Source organism: Lissotriton vulgaris, chromosome 3_1, assembly GCF_964263255.1.
Source record: "Lissotriton vulgaris chromosome 3_1, aLisVul1.2, whole genome shotgun sequence".
Lineage (NCBI taxonomy): Eukaryota > Metazoa > Chordata > Amphibia > Caudata > Salamandridae > Lissotriton > Lissotriton vulgaris.
Genome location: NC_141689.1, coordinates 645,313,025 through 645,337,074, shown reverse-complemented (window position 1 = coordinate 645,337,074; position 24,050 = coordinate 645,313,025). Strand labels below are relative to the sequence as shown.

At 47.3% G+C, this 24,050-nt stretch overlaps 1 protein-coding gene across 1 annotated transcript in view; it reads right to left on the bottom strand.

The window, feature by feature from the left end:
• Positions 1-24,050, bottom strand: part of LOC147726875 (2'-5'-oligoadenylate synthase 1-like) — a 240,015-nt gene that overhangs the window by 180,378 nt on the left and 35,587 nt on the right. The window contains exons 3-4 of the mRNA XM_086963004.1: positions 23,471-23,657; positions 17,248-17,438 (exon numbers count right to left, since the gene is read on the bottom strand). Of these exons, the coding sequence (XP_086819130.1) occupies positions 17,248-17,438; positions 23,471-23,657 (378 nt within the window). The remainder of the gene's footprint in view (positions 1-17,247; positions 17,439-23,470; positions 23,658-24,050) is intronic.

The following is a 24,050-nucleotide window of genomic DNA, read 5'->3' as shown; positions in this document are numbered from 1 at the left end:
TATCTCTTTCTAAATTCCAATATTGTCGACAGGAGGTGACCTATCTAGGTCATCTACTGTCAAAAGAGGGGAGGAGACTAACCCCTGAGCGTGGGACTACCATTTTTAATATGTCTATACCTCATACTCAGCGTGATGTCCGTGCATTTCTCAAATGCAAAAACCACAGTCCGTGCATTTCTCGGCATAACTTCTTACTGTCGCCAATGGATCCCTAATTTTTCCCTTCTCACTAAACCTCTCCTGTATTTAACCACTAAAGATGTTCATGAACCTTTACCCTGGACTGATGTTTGCCAAAATGCATTTGACTCTTTAAAATCTGCGCTTTGCTCTGCCCCCGTTCTTGGTACCCCTGACTACCAAAAACTTTTTGTGCTTTATGTACACAAGGTGGACGGTTGCTCGCTTTCTGTGTTGACACAAGGATTTGGTGGTAAGCAGAGACCTTGAGCTTATTTCTCGGCGGTGTTGGATATCGCCGCCAAAGCACTTCCTAGCTGTTTACGGGCTACTGCTGCGGTCGCAGTGGCTATTCGAGTCGGAAGGGCTTGTTCTGAACACTGATCTCACAGTGACACAGGGAGAGGTGTGGCGCCCCGGCCAGGGTGACTGACTCCGGAATCTGGGGATCACAGTTTGATCCTCGGGGCCAGCGGCAGATGAGCTCAGCACCATGTGACTCTCGGCAATAGCTTGCTTAATCTTCCTGACAGCCCCCAGCGCCTAGAGACTCTAACGGGTGATGGTTCATGCACATCTTTAGTGGTTAAATACAGGAGAGGTTTAGTGAGAAGGGAAAAATTAGGGATCCATTGGCGACAGTAAGAAGTTATGTCGAGAAATGCACGGACTGTGGTTTTTGCATTTGAGAAATGCACGGACATCACGCTGAGTATGAGGTATAGACATAATTACAAATGTGGATTATTATTATTATAGTGATGGTACGGCACGCTGTGGATACATTATTGAACAAAACGAAGACCCAGCACCTTACGAGTGCGCGTCTTACAGGTTACAAATTGACTTTGTTTGCTCCCCACATTACGATTAAACGATGTGCAACTCTGAACCCTGCCACATTACTACCCCTCCCTTCGAACAAAAAGAACAATGATGTTCATGATTGTATATTTCGGAAAGAGGAAGAGACGAAGGGAAGGGGAGTTGTATGTCGATGGCTCTTGTTTCAAATTACCAGATGGCATGACAACTGCTGCATAAGCGATAACTACTCTTCACACTGTAGTTGAGGCTTTTCGAGTACCCTATTAAACAGCTCAGGCAGCTGAGTTAGTAGCATTGCTTCGCGCCTGTGAGCTAAGTGAAGGATTGAGAGTAAAAATGTACACCGATAGCAGTACGCCTCCGGTGTGGCTCATAGTTTTGAACGACTTTGGGCCAAAAGAGGTTTTCTCACTTCCCATGGTCATCTAAAACATCATGGTCCCTTGATTTTGCGATTGCTGACAGCATTGACGTTACCAGAGATGGTGGCTGTAGTTAAATGCAGTGCACACAAGGCAGTGGTTGATGCAGTGGGTGAAGGTAATGCCTTTGCTGATCAAGTAGCTAAGGAAACTGCAAAATCCCAAATGACCTCAATGTTTGTGACTAGCTCTGCTAGGTGGGTGGCTGAAACAGAGATGTTTAATAACACCATGGAGAGTGTCCGAGAAATACAGAAAGAAGCTACCCCTTTTGAGCTGGCTCACTGGAAAGAGAAAGTGGGGAAATTAGATGCAGATGATTGTTGAATTGATTTGACAGAAAAACAATGGTGGTTGTTGCCCATTGCATTAGTGAATGCAGTGGTAACAATGACACATGGTTCAGCTCATAATGGGGCAAAAGGTATTTGTGCATTATTAGATCCTGTATGGGACAATCCCAATATTCCAAAGACCGCTGCTCATTTGATGCAATATTGCATGGTTTGCTTACAACATAATCCTGGGGGCAGGGAGCCTGGTCTGAGTGGAAACTTTGCACCACCATCTTTGCCTTTTGAGCTGCTCGAAATGGATCATATCCAGCTGGAGCGTGTAAATAATTTGAAGTATGTCCTGGTCGTGGTGTGCGCTTTCAGTAAATGGGTGGAAGCCTACCCGACCAAGGAAAATAATTCTTTGGCAACGGCAACGGCATTGGTAAAGGAATACTTCCCACGCTGTGGATTGCCTCGGGTGATCTGGAGAGATAACGGGGGACACTTTAATCCAGAATTCATCATTCACATTTGTAATGGACTACAGATTAAACAGAAATTCCATGCGACTCGACACCCCGAGTCCGTTGGGTTGGTTGAAAAGTATAATGTAATACTGAAGTTCAAATTAGCAAAAATTCGAGAAAGTACCGGATTGAAGTGGCCAGATGCTCTGCCACTGGCAATAATGTCATTACGGGTAACCCACATTCTCGTTCTGGTTTATCTCCGTATGAGATAATTTTTGGGCGCCCTGCTAATGTTTGGGGCATCCCGAGACCCAGAACTTTTTGTGATATAGAGTATCCTATGTTGACAGACTATCTGTATGCTTTGACTAAAGATCTCTGTTCCATTCATCAACAGGTCTCAGCAGTTTTGCAGCCCCTGCTGGAGGGTCCCGGACATCTCTTGGAGCCAGGACTGGGGTCTGATCTGTAATTATCAGCGAAAATCCAGCTTGTATCCCCGTTGGTCTGAACCGTTTCAAATCTTGTTGGCCACGCGGACGGCGGTAAAGGTGAAAGGCAAGCGACACTGGATCCATGTGTCACATCTGAAAAAACTACCCCTCCCTCTTCCAAATGATCAGCGAATCTAGGAAGGGGTTCTGACCCAGGAAAGTGAGCGAGTTCCTCGTTTTGTCCCTTTTTCTGAAGCCCAGGTAAATGGAGAAGGGCAAGGAGAAGGTGTCTCGGGCTCGGAAGGGGCTCTGTCATCAGCACAAGTGATTGCCCCAGATTCTGTTGACCCTACAGTCGAACGACAGACTCGCAGTACCCTTGTCGCACCAGATTCATTATCCTCTGTTTTGTTCTCTGATCAGGAAGTGCCTGGCCATGCTCGATACAACCTGCAGCCCAGAAGATAATGCGGTACCTCAGGTGAATATGGTAGGAGATAGGGAGAGACTTGAGTGATAGGGTACAGACTTGTTCCACGAATGTCTGTTAGATGCGCTTCTGGGGTACTGAGCGAGACTCTGGACTGAACGCGCTGAGAGCCTTGAACATTTGCTTGCTCTGTTCAGAAAGAAAGACTGAATTTCTTGTTTAAAGAGGCCCAGGTTGTGTTTTCTTCAAGGGTTGTGTGAGAACATAACTCCAGCGTGAGAGGCTTGCTTTGGTATTATTTGTGATGAACGATAGGAGCCTACCTGTGAGGTTCTAAATGGACACAGGAAAGAAGCACCCTCTGGCAGGTTGGACTGCATTGCCCGTGTTTATTTTTGGACTTTTAATTAGGTTGTATCCCTTTGCTCGTTTTGTTCCTGAAGAGGAACGTCCTTTGTACCGCGTTATTTCCCTGCATATATGCCTGTCTTTTCTAGTTGGGCCCAACAAGTTACAATTGCATTTAAAATTATTATAGCAATATTATTAATCACATTAATGGGAGTATTCATCTATTTAGAATTCCGCCACCTTATACATACTATTTTAGGAACAACTACACCACCTCCGGAACATGTGTTTCATACTTTTGCTCCATATAAGGAAAGGCATCGTCAGACTAATGTGAAAAATTTATTTGTTGAAATGCTTCATCAAGCACACAGCGCCACCAATGCTACAAATTGTTGGGTTTGTGGTCTTTTACCATCTGTTATGCACAAGCATGACTTTTTCATATTTAAATTACTTTCAATGATGTATATGCATTATACTGTGGACACTCAAAGGTTTTCGGAAAGGGATTATGAAATGAGTTTAGCATATATTGAGGTTCATCAAGGATTCAACCCCGAGGGGAATAATGGAGAGGGAACCTTAGATCCGAATGCATGTATGAATATGTATACAACGCATGAAAATACCACTTGGTTGAATAATGAGACTTTGGATTTTGTTGAGTTTAATTTCATTCAGTATTTTCGACATTTTCAAGATTGTAAAGTTACTGAAGATAGGGCTTTTCCAGTGCCTATACTAAATAGTACCTCTGCGTTCTGTGTTCAGGGAGTAGGGTACATATCAGTAGGAGAGAGCCGATATAATTATACTTATCAGTTGCGTACCTTTAGCAGTCCCCCATTGTTAACCCCTCCTAATGTATATTTTGTTTGTGGAGAAAATGCCTCTACTTGGCTTCCGCGAGGTTGGACTGGACGTTGCTACCAGTCCTTCCTGTACCCACCAGTCTATATTGCCCATTCTAATTATCACAAGGATCACCACTTAGATAAACGAAGTATGCCTGTTAAGAGAAATAAAGAATGATAGATACTACCAATATAGATCAGACAGATACTCCTGAACAGCATTTTACTGACATTGTAAAAGGAGTGTTTCCCATCTGGGAGCTTATAATCACCAGCAAAGAAGTACACCGTTTTACCAGAGTAGTTGATGGGGTAATTAACACCACTGCAGGAATATTGACTAATCTGACCATAGAGCTACAAGCGACCAGACTCGTTTTGCTTCAAAATCGTATGGTTTTAGACGTTATCTTGGCAGATAGAGGAGGAGCATGCCGTGTGATCGGCAGTACTTGCTGTGTTTATATCCCTGACTCCGCCCCCTCCGTTCATTTGGCTATCCAGAAGCTACATCGTTTGGCTTCCAAAATACATGTAGAGACTGGTGCGTGGTCCCTCTCTGGTTGGTTCTGGGGTCTGTTGTCTACTTGGGGATGGAAAATTTTGATAGTGCTGGCAGGTATAGCCGGTATCATATTCACGTGTTGCCTTTGTGTACAATGTGGACCTGCATGTTGCTCTTATCGCGCAACTAAACTCTCCTCCTCCTTGGCCGGTCCATCCCCAGCAGCAGTAAAAGCTCAGTTAGTTCAGCAGGAGCTCAAAGATTTAATGCAGATTGATGAAGGAATATTTGAAGATTGAGCTGTTTTAGTTAGCTACATCATGCCAAAAGGGTTGTTCTGAGGGATAAAAAATAGATTTCCCATACATAAGTACTATCGGACCATATTATGTTAGCATATTGCATCTATATGTACCCTCTTTGCTTGATATATATATATATATATATACATATATATATATATTGCTTTTGCAGGGAGGACAGCATTTATTCACTCCTTACGTTAACACAACTAACAGAGTAGGCCGAGAACCATACAGACGCCATTTTCCGAACCTATGCTCGAACACGGGCTGTGATCACGTGTTAGACTCCGGCAGTTGTCAAGCCCCAGTTCATCTGAATTACTGGGAGCAGCTGAACGTAGGCTGTTTACTCGACTGTCCTGAGACTCAAGGTCATATCTGGCTTTGGGTGCGATAAGCGCATTCCTGGAGGCGCTGTGTCTACACTCCCGGGCACCAAGGCGAAAGGGAGTCACCCCTCCTGACCTTCCCAGTAATAAATAGTTAAGCTTTGAACTAATCATGTGTGCCATATATGGTCCTTTCCTGGAGCTCGAGGGCCAACTGGTGTTTTCCTTTTACAGTGATTATATGTGTTGAACTGAAAAGTATATAACCTTATGTTTGAATGGGATCCAACAGTCTTCTTCGCGCACCTGATGAGTGAAGGTTGGAGAGGCACCTCTATAGAGTATTTTTGCTTAATAAATAATTAAACTTTCTTCACTGCCAACTGACTGATTATTTGGTAAATGGGATTGGGGCTATTGGTAGGTATAGCTCTTCATGTTAATTTTATGGTACTTCAGGACTACTGGACTGGCCCAAGGGCTCTCTGAGGGCTCAATCACTTCCAGTTCCAACATTTTCTGGACTTCTGTCTTGATACAGTCCCTGGCGTGATCAGGTTGCCTGTAAATCTTAATTGTGACAGGTAGCCTGTCCCCAGTGTCCATTTCATGAGTGCACCAGGTAGTCTGACTTGGAGTCAGTGAAAACATGTGTCTTTATGCCTGCATAACTTGTCTGCAGTCACTCTGCCGTTGGTCAGTGAGGCTGCCTGCCAAGGCTACACTATCAACTGAACCATCATCAGGGTTCTGAGAGAGCAGATCTGGGAGAGGGTCACTCTCTTCCTCCTGTCCTTCATCAGTAGCCATGAGCAGGCCCATGTCTGTCCTTTCAACATATGGTTTCAGTCTGTTGACATGAAACACCTTGTGGGGGCTCCGGGGAGTTCTAAGATCAACCAAATAGGTGACTTCTTCCTTCTGTTCAACAATAGTGTGGGGACCACTCCACTTGTCTTGGAGAGCTGCTGGGGCCACTGGCTCCAACACCCACACTTTCTGTCCTGGCTCGCACACGGTCAGTACAGCCTTTTGGTCAAATCAGGCCTTTTGCAATTCCTGACTTGCCTCAAGGTTTTTGGGTGCCTTTTTCATGTACTCTGCCATCCGGGAGCAGAGACCAAGTACATTGTCCACAATGTCTTGCTTGGGAAGTTTGAGAGGTAACTCCTATCCTTCCTTCACCAGACAAAGTGGTCCTCTTACAGGATGCCCAAACAGAAGTTCAAAAGGGCTGTAGCCAACCCCCTTCTGTGGGAAATCTCTATAAGCAAACAAAAGGCAGGGTAGCAGGATATCCCATCTCCGCCTGAGCTTTTCAGGGAGACCCTTGATCATACCCTTTAAGGTCTTGTTGAATCTTTCAACTAGACTATTGCACTGTGGGTGATAGGGTGTGGGGAACTTATAGTTCACTCCACACTCTTTCCACATTGCGGTCAAGCAACTAGTCATGAAGTTTGCACCTCTTCTGATACAACCTCCTTGGGGAAACCCATCTTGAGAAAACTCCCAGGAGGGCTCTTGCCACAACAGGTGCTGTTGTGGTCCTTAGGGGAGTAGCTTCTGGGTATCTGGTGGCATGATCCACTACCACCAGAATAAACCTGTGCCCAGAGGCTGTTTGGGAATCCATTGGTCCAACAATGTCAATCCCTACTCTTTCAAAGGGAACCCCCACCACAGGTAGAGGTATTAGGGGGGCCATTGTGGTGCCACCTGATTTGCCACTGGCTTGGCAGGTGACACAGGAGTGACAACACTTCTTGGAGTCTTCTGACATGTGGGGCCAGTGAAAGTGAGGGACTAGCCTGTCCCAAGTCTTGTTCTGGCCAAGATGTCCTGCAAGGGGAATATCATGGGCTAGTGTGAGCAGGAAGCCCCTGAATGCCAGAGGTATGCCCAACCTCCTGGAAGCACCAGGCTTGGGGTCTCTAGCCTCTGAATACAGGAGCCCATCATCCCAATAGGCCTTGTGGGTCCCACTAGCATTCCCAGCAGCCTCAGCAGCAGCTTGCTGTCTGAAGAATTCAAGAGAAGGGCAGTCCAACTGCACCTGTCTCAGATCTGCCCCAGAAGGAACCCTGTCCCAAGAAACTCAACCTGATCAGGCTCAAGCTCTTCTAGGACAGTTCCATCTTGGGGCTCACAATCAGCTTCCTCAGAAGGCTGATCCTCATCCTGAGGCAGGGGGAAGGCACAGCCTTAACCCTACTCCTCCTTTTCCTGGAAGGCAACTGGTCCATTATTCCAGAATCCAGTGCCTGTTCAGTGTTGCAATTTTTAACCTGTGACCTGGTCACAGCAAGAACATGGGCTGATATGCCTAACATTTCTGCCTGTGTCCTAAACTCCACTTCAGACCAAGCTGAAGTCTCTAAGTCATTGCCAAGCAAACATTCTACAGGGAGGTCTGAACTAACAACAACCTTCTTAAGGCCAGTCACTCCTCCCCGGGAGAAATTCACAACTGCCATACTGTGTGCAGTAGTGACATTGCTAGCTTTAGTCACTAGGTAAGTTTAACCTAGTATGATCTGTCCAGGGTCCACAAAGTCAGGTATCACCATGGTGACAGTAGCCCCTGTGTCCCTGTAGGCCTGAACCTCTTTTTCATTGACTAAAGGACTAAAGGAGTTTGTCTGTACTTGCCCAAGCTATTGGGACTCACAGGGAAGGACATATCCATGCCTCCATCACATATCAAAACAGCTTGAGTTGGTACTCTGACTAGGCCAGACTCTTTACACTGGGCCACAGTGCTAAAGTGCGCAGAAGCCAGAAATCACTACCATTATGTAATATTAAAAGGCAAAAAGTTCAGGGGTGAACCTGCCAAAAGGGCCAAGTCCAACAATAGAACAGCCATAAGGAGATCGTTCCAAAACCTGCAGAGGGGCTCAGCTCATGCTAGGGCACCCTCTCACATACAACCACGCACTCTGCCTCCAGGATTGTTAAGGCCTGCCATAGGAGTGACTTATAGGTGTATATGTGTCTATATGTACATATAGATATAGGTGTACTATACCTAAGTAAGGGGTGATTACACCACCTTACCCAGGCTGGGTGAACAGACCTGTGGTGTCAGTTTGGAAGGCAAACCAGGGGTGGCATAATACATGCTGCAGCCCCTGGTAGGCCTAGGGTGCACCTAAGCCCTGGGGACCTATGGCACACTATAGAGGGGCTCACAAGGGTGACCCAGTAACCAATCTGGTATGTACCTAAAGTACATGGTATCAATTTAGAGGGAGAACAGCTGGGCTGTGGGCCTGATTAGCAGGTCCACAGCCACACTAAAGTCGAAAAACCAGAGAATCACAGCAAAAAGTCGGGGTAACCATAGGAATCAGGCCCTACTCTCCTAAAGTCTCTCTGTCAGTCAGTCATTCTCTCTGTCAGACAGTCTCTCTCTCAGTCAGTCTCTCTGTCAGTCAGTCTCTCTTTGTCAGTCACTCTATGTCAGTCAGTCTCTCTATCTTTCTCTATCAGCCAATCTCTCTCTCTCAGCCGACCAGTCAGTCAGTCTCTCTCTCAGCTGGTCAGTGTCAGCCAGTCAGTCACTCTATCTGTCAGTCAGTCTATCTGTCAGTCAGTCTCTCTGTCAGTCAGTCTGTCTCTCAGTCAGTCAGTCTGTCTCTCAGTCAGTCAGTCTCCCTCTGTCAGTCAGTCTCTCTCTGTCAGTCAGTCTCTCTTTGTCAGTCAGTCTCTCTGTCAGTCAGTCAGTCTCTCTGTTAGTCAGTCAGTCTCTCTCTCTCATTAAGTCAGTCTCTGTCTCAGTCAGTCTCTCTCAGTCCGTCTCTCGCTGTCAGTCAGTCTCTCTGTCTCTGTCAGTCTTTCTCTCTCTGTGTCAGTCTTTCTCTCGGTCAGTCAGTATTTCTCTCTGTCAGTCAGTCTATCTCCCTCTGTCAGTCAGCCTCTCTGTCAGTCTCTCTCTCTCTCTCAGGCAGTCTCTCTTTCTCTCTCTCTCTCTCTCTCTCTCTCTCTCTCTCTCTCTCTCTCTCTCTCTCTCTCTCTCTCTCTCAGTGAGTCAGCCAGTCTCTCTCTGTCAGTCAGTCTCTCTCTCTTTGTCTGTCAGTCTCTCTGTCAGTCTATCTCTGTGTTTGTCACTTTGTCACTCTGTCAGTCAGTCTATCTCTCTGTCAGTCAGTCTATCTCCTCTGTCAGGCAGTCCCTCTGTCAGTCAGTCTCTCTCTGCCAGTCAGTCTCTCTCTGTCAAGGAGAGAGAGAGACTGACTGACTGATATTCAATCAGTCTCTCTCTCTCTCTATGTCAGTCAGTCACTCTCTCGGTCAGTCCCTCTCAGTCAGTCTCTCTCTATCTCTTAGTCTCTCTCTGTTAGTCAGTCCGCCTCTCTCAGTCAGTCAATCTCTCTCTGTCAACCAGTCAGTCTCTCCCTCTCTCTGTTAGTCAGTCTCTGTGTCAGTCAGTCTCTCTGTCAGTCAGTCTCTCTCTGCCAGTCATTCACTCTCTGTCAGTCATTCACTCTCTGTCAGTCAGTCTCTTTCTGTCAGTCAGTCTCTCTCTCTCTCAGTCAGTCTCTCTGTCAGCCAGCCAGTCTCTCTCTCTCAGCCAGTCAGTCTCTCTCAGCCAGTCAGTCTCTCTCTGTCAGTCAGTCTCTCTTGGTCAGTCAGTCTCTCTCTGTCAGTCAGTCTCTCTTGGTCAGCCAGTCTCTCTCTGTCAGTCAGTTTGTCTCCTTCTGTCAGTCAGTCTCTTTCTGTCAGTCAGTCTTTCTGCCAGTCTCACTCTGTCAGTCAATCTCTCTCTCAGTCAGTCTCTCTCTCTTAGTCAGTCTCTCTCTCAGTCAGTCTCTCTCTGTCAGTCAGTCTCTCTTTCTCTGTCTGTCAGTCAGTCAGTCTCTCTATCTCTCTCGCTGTCAGTCAGCCAGTCAGTCTCTCTCTGTCAGCCAGTCTCTCTCTCTCTGTCATTCAGCCTCTCTCTCTCTGTCCATCAGTCTGTCTCTCTGTCAGTCAGTCTGTCTCCCTCTGTCAGTCAGTCTCCTTCTGTCAGTCAGTCTCTCGGTCAGTCTCTCTCTCTCTCTGTCAGTCAATCTCTATCTCTGTCAGTCAGTCTCTCTCTGTCAGTCTCTCTCTCAGTCAGTCTCTCTCTGTCAGTCAGTCAGTCTCTCTCTGTCTCTCAGTCAGTCAGTCAGTCTCTCTCTGTCAGCCAGTCTCTCTCTCTTTCTCTGTCACTCAGCCTCTCTCTGTCAGTCAGTCTCGATCTCTCTCCGTCATTCTCTCTCTCAGCCAGTTAGTCTCTCTCTCAGCCAGTTAGTCTCTCTCTTTCAGTCAGTCTCTCTGTCAGACAGTCAGTCAGTCTCTCTGTCAGTCAATCTCTCTGTCAGTCAGTATCTCTCTCTGTCAGTAAGTCTGTCTCTCTCTCTCTGTCACTCTCTCTCTCTGTTAGTCAGTCTCTCTCTCTTTCTCTGTCAGTCAGTCTCTCTTTCTCTGTCAGTAAGTCTGTCTCCCTCTGTCAGTCAGTCAGTCTTTGAGGCAGTCAGTCTCTCTCTCTCTGGCAGTCTCTCTCTCTGGCAGTCTCTCTCTCAGCCAGCCAATCTCTCTATGTCAGTCAGTCTCTCTGTCAGTCAGTCTCTCTCTGTCAGTCAGTCTCTCTCTGTCAGCCAGTCTCTCTCTCTTTCTCTGTCAGTCAGTCTGTCTGTCTGTCAGTCTGTCTCTCTGTCAGTCAGTTTGTCTCTCTGTCAGTCAGTCTCTCTCCCTGTCAGTCAGTATGTCTCCCTCTGTCAGTCAGTCTCTCTCTTGGTCAGTCAGTCTCTCTCTCGGTCAGTCAGTCTCTCTCTCGGTCAGTCAGTCTCTCTCTCAGTCAGTCAGTCTCTCTTGGTCAGTCTCTCTCTGTGAGCCAGTCTCTCTCTCCCTTTCTCTGTCAGTCAGTCCCTCTCTCTTTTTCTGTCAGTCAGTCTCTCTCTCTCTCTGTCAGTCAGTCTCTCTCTATCAGTCAGTCTCTCTCTGTCAGTCAATCAGTCTTTCTTTCTCTGTCAGTCAGTCTCTGTTTCTTTGTCAGTCAGGCACTATCTCTGTCAGCCAGTCTCTCTCTCTCTGTCAGTCAGTCAGTCAGCCAGTCTCTATTTCTCTGTCAGTCAGGCTCTCTGCCAGGCAGTCTCTCTCTCTCTGTCAGTCAGTCTCTCTCTCTTTCTCTCTCTCTGTCAGTCAGTCTCTCTCTCTCAGCCAGTCAATCTCTCTCGGTCAATCTGTCTCTCTGTCAGTTAGTCTCTCTCTCTCTCAGTCAGTCTCTCTGTCAGTCAGCCAGTCTCTCTCTCTCAGCCAGTCAGTCTCTCTCAGCCAGTCAGTCTCTCTCTGTCAGTCAGTCTCTCTTGGTCAGTCAGTCTCTCTCTGTCAGTCAGTCTCTCTCTGTCAGTCAGTCTCTCTCTCAGTCTATCCCTTTCAGTCAGTCTCTCTCTGTCAGCCAGTCTCTCTCTGTCAGTCAGTTTGTCTCCTTCTGTCAGTCAGTCTCTTTCTGTCAGTCAGTCTTTCTGCCAGTCTCACTCTATCAGTCAATCTCTCTCTCAGTCAGTCTCTCTCTCTCAGTCTTCTCCTCCAGCACAGACATCAACTTCAGCCACGCCACAGAGCTTCAATGGACGGACCACAGCTGCGTCCACTTCACCTTCAAGAGAACGACGACCCACCACCACCAGCAACAGGCCGCCCGCAGAAGCTGGAACAAGATCTCAGCAGACCAGCTCGCCACCTCCCTGAGCCAGCACCCTCCTGCCAGCTCAGCGAACCCCAGCCAGGCCGCCGACAACCTCACGAAGTGGATCAGCAACTGCGCAGACGAGCTCGCCCCGCTGAGGACCCCGCCCAGCAGACCCGGCAGCAAGAAAGCCCCGTGGTTCACCGACGAACTCAAGAGCTCCAAGAAGAACTGCCGAGCCCTCGAGAAAGTCTGGAGAAGGGAACCTACACCGGACAACAGGACCACCCTCAAGCAGGCCACTCGGAAGCACCACCAGCTGATCCGCGCCGCCAAGAAAACTGCATTCAAGGACCGGCTGGACAACAACGCACACAACAGCAAGGAACTCTTCAACATCGTGAAAGAGCTATCCAACCCCAGCGCAGGAAACAACGACATCACCCCATCGCAAGACCTCTGCAACTCCCTCGCTTCATACTTCCACAACAAGATCGCGGACATACACAACAGCTTCAACAACCAACCAACGCACACCATGACCGAACAACCACCCCCCACCACCACCCTCCACGCCTGGACCCCGATCAGCACCGAAGACACCATCCGCACGATGAACTCCATCCACTCCGGATCTCCAACCGACCCCTGCCCTCACCACGTCTTCAACAAGGCCGACGCTGTCATTGCACCCCACCTGCGAGACATCATCAACACATCCTTCAACACCGCCACCTTCCCTGAGAGCTGGAAGCACGCCGAACTCAGCGCTCTACTCAAAAAACCAACAGCGGACCCCACCGAACTCAAGAACTACCGCCCCATCTCGCTCCTCCCGTTTCCAGCCAAAGTCATCGAGAAGACCGTCAACAAGCAGATGGCCGCCTTCCTCGAGACGAATGGATCCCTCGACCCTTCACAGTCCGGCTTCCGAGCCAATCACAGCACCGAGACCGCCCTCATCGCCGCCACCGATGACATCCGAGCCCTGATGGACAACGGAGAAACAGCGGCCCTCATCCTCCTAGACCTCTCCGCGGCATTCGACACTGTCTGCCACCGCACCCTAGTACAGCGCCTTAGCAACGTCGGAATCCAGGACAAGGCGCTGGAATGGATCATCTCCTTCCTCGACTGAAGAACTCAGAGAGTCCGCCTATCACCGTACAAGTCAGAGGCCTCCGAAGTCATCTGCGGCGTCCCTCAAGGATCCTCTCTGAGCCCCACCCTCTTCAACGTCTACATGAGCCCCCTCACGGCCATCGCACGCCAACACAACCTCAGCATAATCTCCTACGCCGACGACACCCAGCTGATCCTCTCCCTGACCAACGACCCCGCCACCGCCAGAGCCAACCTACACGAAGGGATGAAAGAGGTAGCCGAGTGGATGACGACCAGCCGCCTGAAACTGAACTCTGACAAGACGGAGGTCCTCATCCTGGGCTCTTCTCCCTCCGCCTGGGACGACTCCTGGTGGCCTCCCGCCCTGGGCACCGCACCCAAACCGACAGACCATTCACGCAACCTGGGCTTCATCCTGGACTCCTCCCTCTCCATGACCAGGCAAGTCAACAACGTCTCCTCGGCGTGCTTCAACATCCTACGCATGCTACGGAAGATCTTCTGGTGGATCCCCACCGAGACCAGGAAGACCGTCACCCAGGCCCTCGTCACCAGCCGACTGGACTACGGCAACGCCCTCTACGCCGGTACCACCGCCAAGCTCCAGAAGAGACTCCAGCGGATCCAGAACGCCTTAGCCAGACTCATCCTCGACATCCCACGAACCAGCCACATCTCCGGACATCTGAGAGACCTTCACTGGCTCCCCGTCAACAAAAGAATCACCTTCCGCCTCCTCACCCACGCACACAAAGCCCTACACGACCAAGGCCCGAGCTACCTCAACAGCCACATCAACTTCTACGCTCCCAAACGCCACCTCCGATCAGCCAACCACGCCCTCGCCGCCGTCTCCCGCATCCGAAGAGCGACTACAGGAGGAAGGTCCTTCTCCTACCTGGCCGCCAAGACCTGGAACTCCCTCCCGGCCGACCTGCGCCTGACCCAAGACCACCTCTCCTTCAGGAAGAAGCTGAAGACCTGGCTGTTCGAGCATTAGCGGCACCCCCCCTCCCCCAGCGCCTTGAGACCCTACGGGTATGTAGCGCGCTCTATAAGTGTCATTGATTGATTGGTTGATTGATTGATTAGTCAGTCTCTCTCTCAGTCAGTCTCTCTCTGTCAGTCAGTCTCTCTTTCTCTGTCTGTCAGTCAGTCAGTCAGTCTATCTCTCTCGCTGTCAGTCAGCCAGTCAGTCTCTCTCTGTCAGCCAGTCTCTCTCTCTCTGTCATCCAGCCTCTCTCTCTCTGTCCATCAGTCTGTCTCTCTGTCAGTCAGTCTCCTTCTGTCAGTCAGTCTCTCGGTCAGTCTCTCTCTCTCTCTGTCAGTCAATCTCTATCTCTGTCAGTCAGTCTCTCTCTGTCAGTCTCTCTCTGTCAGTCTCTCTCTCAGTCAGTCTCTCTCTGTCTCTCAGTCAGTCAGTCAGTCTCTCTCTGTCAGCCAGTCTCTCTCTCTTTCTCTGTCACTCAGCCTCTCTCTGTCAGTCAGTCTCGATCTCTCTCTGTCATTCTCTCTCTCAGCCAGTTAGTCTCTCTCTCAGCCAGGTAGTCTCTCTCTTTCAGTCAGTCTCTCTGTCAGACAGTCAGTCAGTCTCTCTGTCAGTCAATCTCTCTGTCAGTCAGTATCTCTCTCTGTCAGTAAGTCCGTCTCTCTCTCTCTGTCACTCTCTCTCTCTGTTAGTCAGTCTCTCTCTCTTTCTCTGTCAGTCAGTCTCTCTTTCTCTGTCAGTAAGTCTGTCTCCCTCTGTCAGTCAGTCAGTCTTTGAGGCAGTCAGTCTCTCTCTCTGGCAGTCTCTCTCTCTGGCAGTCTCTCTCTCAGCCAGCCAATCTCTCTATGTCAGTCAGTCTCTCTGTCAGTCAGTCTCTCTCTGTCAGTCAGTCTCTCTCTGTCAGCCAGTCTCTCTCTCTTTCTCTGTCAGTCAGTCTGTCTGTCTGTCAGTCTGTCTCTCTGTCAGTCAGTCTGTCTCTCTGTCAGTCAGTCAGTCTCTCTCCCTGTCAGTCAGTATGTCTCCCTCTGTCAGTCAGTCTCTCTCTCGGTCAGTCAGTCTCTCTCTCGGTCAGTCAGTCTCTCTCTCAGTCAGTCAGTCTCTCTCTCAGTCAGTCAGTCTCTCTTGGTCAGTCTCTCTCTGTGAGCCAGTCTCTCTCTCCCTTTCTCTGTCAGTCAGTCCCTCTCTCTTTTTCTGTCAGTCAGTCTCTCTCTCTCTGTCAGTCAGTCTCTCTCTATCAGTCAGTCTCTCTCTGTCAGTCAATCAGTCTTTCTTTCTCTGTCAGTCAGTCTCTGTTTCTTTGTCAGTCAGGCACTATCTCTGTCAGCCAGTCTCTCTCTCTCTGTCAGTCAGTCAGTCAGTCAGCCAGTCTCTGTTTCTCTGTCAGTCAGGCTCTCTGCCAGGCAGTCTCTCTCTCTCTGTCAGTCAGTCTCTCTCTCTTTCTCTCTCTCTGTCAGTCAGTCTCTCTCTCTCAGCCAGTCAATATCTCTCGGTCAATCTGTCTCTCTGTCAGTTAGTCTCTGTCAGTCAGTCTGTCTCTCTGTCAGTCAGTCTTTCTCGGTCAGTCAGTCTGTCTCTCTGTCAGTCAGTCTATCTCTCTGTCAGTCAGTCTGTCTCCCTCTGTCAGTCAGTCTATCTGTCAGTCAGTCAGTCTATCTGTCAGTCAGTCAGTCTCACTCTGTCAGTCAGTCAGTCAGTCAGTCTCTCTCTCAGTCAGTCTTGCTGCCAGTCAGTCTCTCTCTCGGTCAGTCTCTCTCGGTCAGTTAGCCAGTATCTCTCGGTCAGTCAGTCAATCTCTCTCTCTCTCAGTCAGTCTCTCTCTCTCTCCGTCAGTCAGTCTCTCTCTGTCAGTCAGTCTCTCTCTCTCTCAATCTCTCTCTCTCTGTCAGTCTGTCGCTCTCTCTCTCAGCCAGTCAGTCTCTCAGCCAATCAGTCGCTCAGCCAGTCAGTCTGTCAGCCAGTCAGTCAGTCAGTCAGTCAGTCTCTCTCTCAGTCAGTCTTGCTGCCAGTCAGTCTCTCTCTCTCGGTCAGTCTCTCTCGGTCAGTTAGTCAGTCTCTCTCGGTCAGTCAGTCAGTCTCTCTCTCTCTTAGTCAGTCTCTCTCTCTCTCCGTCAGTCAGTCTCTCTCTGTCAGTCAGTCTCTCTCTCTCAATCTCTCTCTCTCTGTCAGTCTGTCGCTCTCTCTCTCAGCCAGTCAGTCTCTCAGCCAATCAGTCGCTCAGCCAGTCAGTCTGTCAGCCAGTCAGTCTATCAGCCAGTGTGTCTCTCTCTCTGTCAGTCAGTCTCTCTCTCTCTCAGTCAGTCTCAGTCTCAGTCATTCTCTCTCTCTCTCTGTCAGTCAGTCTCTCTCTCAGTCAGTCTCTCTCTCAGCCACTCTTTCTCTCAGCCAGTCTCTCTCTCAACAAGTCTCACTCTCAGTCAGTCTCTCTCTCAGTCAGTCTCCCTCTCTGTCAGTCTCTCTCTCTGGCAGTCTCTCTGTCAGAATCTCTCTCTCTCTGTGTCAGTCAGGCTCTCTGTCTCTTTCTCTCTCAGTCAGTCTCTCAGTCACTCTCAGTCAGCTAGGCAGTCTCGCTCTCTCTCTCTGTCAGTCAGTGAGTCTCTCTCTCAGTCAGTCTCTCTTTCAGTCAGTCTCTCTCTCCACACTCTCTCTCTTCTCTCTCTCTCTCTCCCCACACATTCTCTCTCTCCACTCTCTCCCCACTCTCTCTCCACTCGCGCTCTCTCTCTAAACAAAAGCTTGGGGGCCATAGGTATATTACCTGCAAGGGCTACAGGCTGCCAAGGAAAGTCTGCAGGGCCGCTGCCCACGGGTTGTACTATGACTACCACGGCCTCAATCCCTCCACTCTCTAACTACACTCTCTCTAAACTCACCTCTGTCTCCAACTCATGTCTCTCTTCCTCACATCTCTCTTCACCCTATCTCTCTCTCTCTCTCTACATAACATCAGGAGGTCTCAAAGTATGTCCAGCCCAGGTCCCAAAAATGAAGGTGGCACTGTATGTGTGACCCGTGCTGCAAGATGTTAAGGCCCAGTGTTTTGGGATGTAGTCATGTGAACGCCCCTCTACAAACTGCTATAAACGTTACCTTGGTCAGGCGACTCACTGGAAGCGGAAAGCATTCCCTGATTGCACAGATCACAGCCTCCATTTCCGATTCACAGGCAGATCTCAATGCTTCTGGCACCGGTGGAAGAGACGTTTCAATAAATTCTTTCAGTTGCTTGGGACTTTTGTAATATAAAATGGAGTCCGATGAGAAGCCTGCAGACATTTGTGCTGGACAAATAAAGAAATGTGAAAAAAATAACGCTGAATTATTTACTGGGAAAATAACCCACTCAATTGCAAAACTAAGTGAAAAACAACCTGTACCTCCACTGTGAAACTCCATTCTAAAGTTGGCAGTTTTTGCGGATCAGCAGCCAGATTGCAAAAATGTTGAACTGATACAAATATGTAGTTAATTTTTTTTTGCAACTATATTGCTTCTTGCATAATAAGTAATAGAGCAAAACAAAATTTGCACCAGTATACATATCATCCCAGGCGCTATCTGCTCTCCCAGGCGCTATCTGCTCGGCGCTCTCCCAGGCACTATCTGCTCTCCCAGGCGCTATCTGCTCTCCCAGGCGCTATCTGCTCTCCCACGCGCCATCTGCCTGCCTGGGTGCTATCTGCCGGCCTGGGTGCTATCTGCCGGTCTGGGTGCTATCTGCTCTCCCAGGCGCTATCTGCTCTCCCAGGCGCTATCTGCTCTCCCAGGCGCTATCTGCTCTCCCAGGCGCTATCTGCTGGCCTAGGTGCTAGCTGCTGGCCTAGGTGCTAGCTGCTGGCCTAGGTGCTAGCTGCTGGTTTAGGCGCTATCTGCTGGCCTATGAAAGGAAGCATTTAAAGAGTCTGCTAGCCGATTGGGTGTGCTCCAGGTGAACATTATCCGTGGTTCTGGCATGTCTGCAGGCCTAGAAACAACTAAAGCATGTATGTAATCACTACATGTTTATAACTGTAAATATTGGATTTTACACAAGAGTGTGATATATTTTTGATAAGAAATACATATACCGACAATTCTGTTACAGTATATTCATCCACCTGTACATCACAGAAAAGTGGTAACATTCCTTTGGTTTAGAATAAAATAAAGTATGTTTGTGGTTTTTCGGGGCAGTCAGAGCGGTGAGAGAAAGAGCTTGGAGCAGGGCAGGGACAGAGGAGCAGGGAAGAGACAGAGGGGCAGTCAGAGGACAGGCAGAGCGCGGAGAGTAGGAGAGCAGAGAAAGAGAGGCAGTAAGAGAACCGCAGGCAGAGAGGGGAGAGTAAGAGGGGGGAGAGCCTGGGAGGTAAAGAGACCAGTGGGGCAGAGACAGATAGTGGCAGGAGGTAGGAGAGAGGTAGTTGGGCCAGAGAAAGAGCTCTGACTGTAAGAGGGCAGAGACAGAGGGGCAGTCAGAGCGGCGAGATAAAGTGTGCGGAGCAGGGCAGCGACAGAGGGGCAGTCAGAGGACAGGCAGAGCAGGGAGAGTAGGAAAGCAGAGAAAGAGAAGCAGTAAGAGAACCGCAGGCAGAGAGGGGAGAGTAAGAGGGCAGAAGGGCAGAGTCAGAGAGGGGTAGAAGGAGGCAGATGGGTAATTAGAGAACCACTGGCAGAGCAGTGAGAGTAAATTAAAGCAGGGTGCACTTTCACTCAGGGTTCTTTCACTCAGGGTTCTTAAAATTAAAGCAGGGTGCACTTTCACTCAGGGTTCTTAAAATTAAAGCTGGGTCCACTTTCGGATTCAGGACCATGTATCAGTGCTGCTCAATAGCAGGTTCCGCCACAGCTTTCTGATATGGATACATGTGTTCCAAACTAAGCCGATCTGCTCCTATTTATAGATTGGTGTCAGAGAGCTCCCAAAGTATGTCAGAGAGAGCACATTATTTCACTTTAGTGCTGTAAAAAAGGTCTGCAAACCCAGAATACCTACTTAGAGTTTCACATTATTGCAAGTGTCAGAAACCACATCAAAGGCTCCTTGCTGCCTAAGCTAGGTGGCTGGCACGCCATTTGATGCCTTTAACTTAGTAGCGTAAAATGCAGTGCAATTTGTGCAACAGATTCTGCTGACAGAAGGCAAGAGCAGAGGTGAAGTGGGAACCCTTCTATCAGCAGACTCCTGAAGCCGAGTGAAGTCAACACTAACACAGTGAGGTAAAGTTTAATAATGGGAATGAGTAGGCAGTTTTTTTTATGTTTGTGCTCCTGTTTTATGGTCTGGAAGGCTGATTTTACTGTTTATTTCTCTAGTATTACCACAAACATTTTCTGCAGCAGGTAAAGTGCATGCAATCTCCCATACCTTGCAAAACACCTATATGATTTTGGACGTTGATGTTTCTGGGGGTAAGGAGCTGACCTCGGGTGACTGTCCAATTTACAGGCAATGCTACCGATAATGCAGCAGTGATGCACTGTTGTGCTTTGTTATGATTTTTAAATATTTTTCTCAGCAGTTTTTCAACTGTTAGCTTTTATATTTTATAAAGCAACAGCATTGTACACTGATGCATGTGATCGGTGTTTCTCTGTGAGAAATAGTTACAGAATGTATTTGGGAGATTGTGTATTCTGTCTAGTAACCTTTTTTCAATAAAAGCCAAAATGCCGAGGCAGGATAGGACTGTCGCTGTGTATGTCTTAGTTATTATAGAGGGAAGTGTGTTTTCACATTAAAGCTTTCATGGTGGGTATTGTGCCTTACACTGCCCACTTATGTTTTTATTTTTTGTTAGATTTGTGACAAATAAAAATACAAGTCAGGTTTAGTCCAACACTGTCTCTAGACAGCTTACAGGGGTGCAGGTGTACTTTACTAGAAGTGTTCAGCCTCCTTCCTTACAATAATGCCATTAACAAAGAGGCAGCTCAGTTGTCATGCACCCTATGTGTGCTCTAGATTCTTATTGTGGTTTCATTTTTTTGTCTAAATTAGCTTTAAATGCACTATTTGACATTTTTTTTTCAAAAACATCTCAGAGGAAGAACCCCCTCCCCCTGATCTTGACTTATATCGGTTGGGCTCACTTGGTTCTAACTTTTTGAAAAATCACCAACTGCCACTGTAAGTAAATTCTTTATTGTTTGATTATTTAAAATCTTACAATATTTCCAGTACAAAGACATATTCAATAAATACAATACAATAAAAGCAATTATATCCTAAAAAAATTCTTTAAAAATATTCATAAAACCATTTTTTCTAATTTATTCTCCCAGTTTTGTAGATGCTATCTTTAGGAATTTTACAAAGGCAGCGTTCATGACTATATCATTCGAATGAAGACAGACTTTCAATGCCTGTCTACATGTCTTTGTTTCACGCATATTAAAGTGAGGTTTAAGTATTGCGCATCTTTCGCTACGGAGTCCGGGACAGATACAGACGAGGTGGACAATATTCTCTTCTCCACCTTTACAAAGTCTACACAATGTGTTGCTGTTGGTTCTTTTCCACGGCGGGGCGTGACTAAGGCCTGGTAGAATTCCAAATCTTGCTCTCACAAGGCATTCTTTACTTTTTTCAGACCAAAGTATCTTCAAGTATTCTTGCACTTTCTTTTTTTCGTATCCATTTATTACGGACCACGAATGTTTTCTTTTAGCCAGCGTATCTTTGTCGTTTACAAGTGATAGGTGGTTTGTTGTTCGGTTTATTATTTTTTTAAAGGATCCTTTGTTTATCATATTATTCCAGATTGGCATTAGTGCAAACTCTTCTAATGCATCATTGAGATATTTCCATGCAACTGATCTCGTGTTCTTATTTATTTCTTGCCAAAGTAGCTGAGATATATGATTATCATGGTCATGGTCATTTTTGATCCTATACCACGTTTTGATAAATTGGCCTTTTCTTGCAAGAACTTGATTGTTTAACCCGAACTCCAGTCTAATTTGTGCTGCCACTCCTTTACTTATTTAACAATCTAAAACAGTTAAGGTGAATGCTTCAAAAAAGAGCATTTTGATGGCAAATGTGCTATGTATGAATGGTACTCAGCATGGTTATCTCGAAGTATGTTATGCAGTTCTGTGATTTATACTGAATAAGCAACTACCTATGTTATTATGTGACATTGACATCTCTTTAATAATGTAATACCTGTACTTTCACAATTGCTTTTTAACCTTCTTGCTTTCTCAAATTTGCCTCAAAATCCACAGTTTGCCTACTCTTTTCAAAATTTTCTCGGGGGGAAAACCCCCCAAACCCTCCTTATGCGTATCGGGCTCGCTCGCTACGCTCGCTCGCCACGGTGCGTTCCACCACGCGTTTTGCGTTCCACCACGCGTTTTGCGCCTCACCACTTTCAAATGTCACCAGCCGCCACTGGTGTATTCACGTTTTTATTTCATTCCCTCCTCTCCTCCCTCCCGACCCCACGACCCGCCCTCCCAATGCCTTCAAATACCAGTCTCCACTGTCATTTCAACTAAGGCTTTATTCAAACCACAAGTACACTTCCCCTAAAGCAAGAGCAGAGCTGTAAGTAACAAAAGGCCATACTGCGGAAACTTTGCCTTGTTGTAAAAATTGAAAAGATCCATACTGCAATATTTGCAGCTTGGTTGTTATGGAAGGGAGCAAGCACATTTTGCTCTTGTCCAGATCACAAAACATTACAAAACAAAATTATAGAATAATGCATTCCGAAACGGCTGCTTAAACCATGTAACACAGTATTGGTTAAAAACATTTAAAATGTGTAATCAAGATATTAACAAAGAAATATGAGTCCAGGAATAACCTTTTTCTAAAAAATAAAAAAATTTGAATGCTCAATGCTTTAAGTTCTAAAATCCACGTAGACATTTGAAAGATGGGAAAAAACATTTCCTTATGGAAACGGCAGAGACTCAATTAACTTCTTTTATGCAAAGATAACCTCTTTCCTCACAGTCAAAACTCAGAGAGTCAGGCTCCAACCACGCACCTCAGAACCCAAGAAACTCATCTGTGGAGTCCCACAAGGATCGTCTCTCAGACCAACCTTCTTCAACATGTGTGACACTTCTCGGAAACAACATCAGAACCCACAGGATCAGAGTTATCTTGTACAACAATGACATGCAGCTCAACTTTTCCTTGACGGACGTCTCCAATACCACCACCGTTTCGAACTGCATGAACAGCATGGCGAACTGCCTGAAACTCAATATCAACAAGACAGGAGTACTGATCATTGGGAACAAGAGCTCAACCTGGGATTGCTCCGGGTGGCACACGGAACTAGGACCCACTCCTATCCATCGGATCACACCAGAAACCGAGGACTCATCTTGGGCAACAAACTCAGCATGACATCGCAGATGAATGCTGTCACCTCCTCATTTTTCCTAATCCTTCAAATGCTGAGTAAGATCTTCAAATGTCTCCGCCATACCACCAGTAGCACCATCACATAAGTCCTCCTTACGAGCAGACTAGACTACGCTAACGCACTCTATGCTGAAATCTCAACCCACCGCATACACAGACCCCAGACCATTCAGTACACCACTACCAGAATCCTCCCCGGCCTCCATCACAGCTCCCACATCTCGTCTTCCCTCATGGGGCTCCATTAGCTCCCTATCCAGAAATGCAGTCAGTTCATGCTTCTCACCTATGCATTCAACGCACTTCACAACATACGACCTGCCTACCTCAACAGCCGTCTACATTTCTCCCAACACACTAGACGACTGCACTCAGCATCTCTTGCACACACTCTCTTGCAGAGTCAGAGGTCGTTCATTTTGATACATCCCACCCAAGATGTAGAACAACCTCCAACCAACACGCAAAGACCTCCATTTCTCGAATTCCGCAAGAAGCTAAGGACCTGCCTTTTCAACTAACACCATGGTACATCGAAGACACAGCCGCGTATATAAGCTCGTCCACCTCACCCTCTCAGCATGATAGCGTAACACATGTACATAACATCGACAATCACTGACAAATATTTTCTCATTGAGGAAATTAAGACACTTGGTAACGTCAGTAACCAAGACCCACAGGCCACGCATGATTAGTGCAATAATTTTATAATATAACATTAATATCGAGAATCCTGGACACAGACAGAAGAGAAGGTAAGCAGACCCCTTTGTGCAGTTTGCTCTTTTTGTCCTTAGCCCCTCAGAAGCAAACAGAAGGCTTTTAAGGGATGTAGAGCAGCACTAGAGAGACCACATGTGATGTCTTCGTGGGACCAAAGAATATTCAAAGTCAGCTCTGCTACCTCTGGCACTTTGGTGAATCTACTTCTATACATGTCTGTACCTCTTCTGCTGGCTGTAAAGTGATGGTCTTGCTTCTCATGTTGCTGTCTGCTGTGTATGGTCCCAGACTGTCTCCGGCACATCCTGCATGAGACGCATGTTTCAGGAGCCACAAATTGGGCTGGTCTTCTCAGATGACTGGGAGATGTGAAAGATTCATGAAGCACAGACTTCCTTCCATGTGCTAGCTGGGAAGAGCAAGATACATCAAACATGTTAGCATGTTCTACAACAAATCTCTGCGAAATCATGGATATGTCTGAACAACTCAGCACAATGCACTTATTATAGCAGGAGACTTTAATGAAAACAACAATAAGCCTGATTCGCAAATATTTGGAAATGTACTCCCATTGGTTTTCTCTATATGTTGAGGACACTTAAGCCTACCATTTTATTCTACTACTAGTAATTTGCAAGTCAAAGATTTCCAGAAGCAGTTGTGGAATTCTTTGAGAAGTCCATGCCACATGCGTTACCATAAATACATGGATATGGCACACATTTATTCATCCCTATGTTTCACCCTGACAAACCACTTCCATTAGACAACCACCAATTTTGTGGATCGTTTCCTCCCT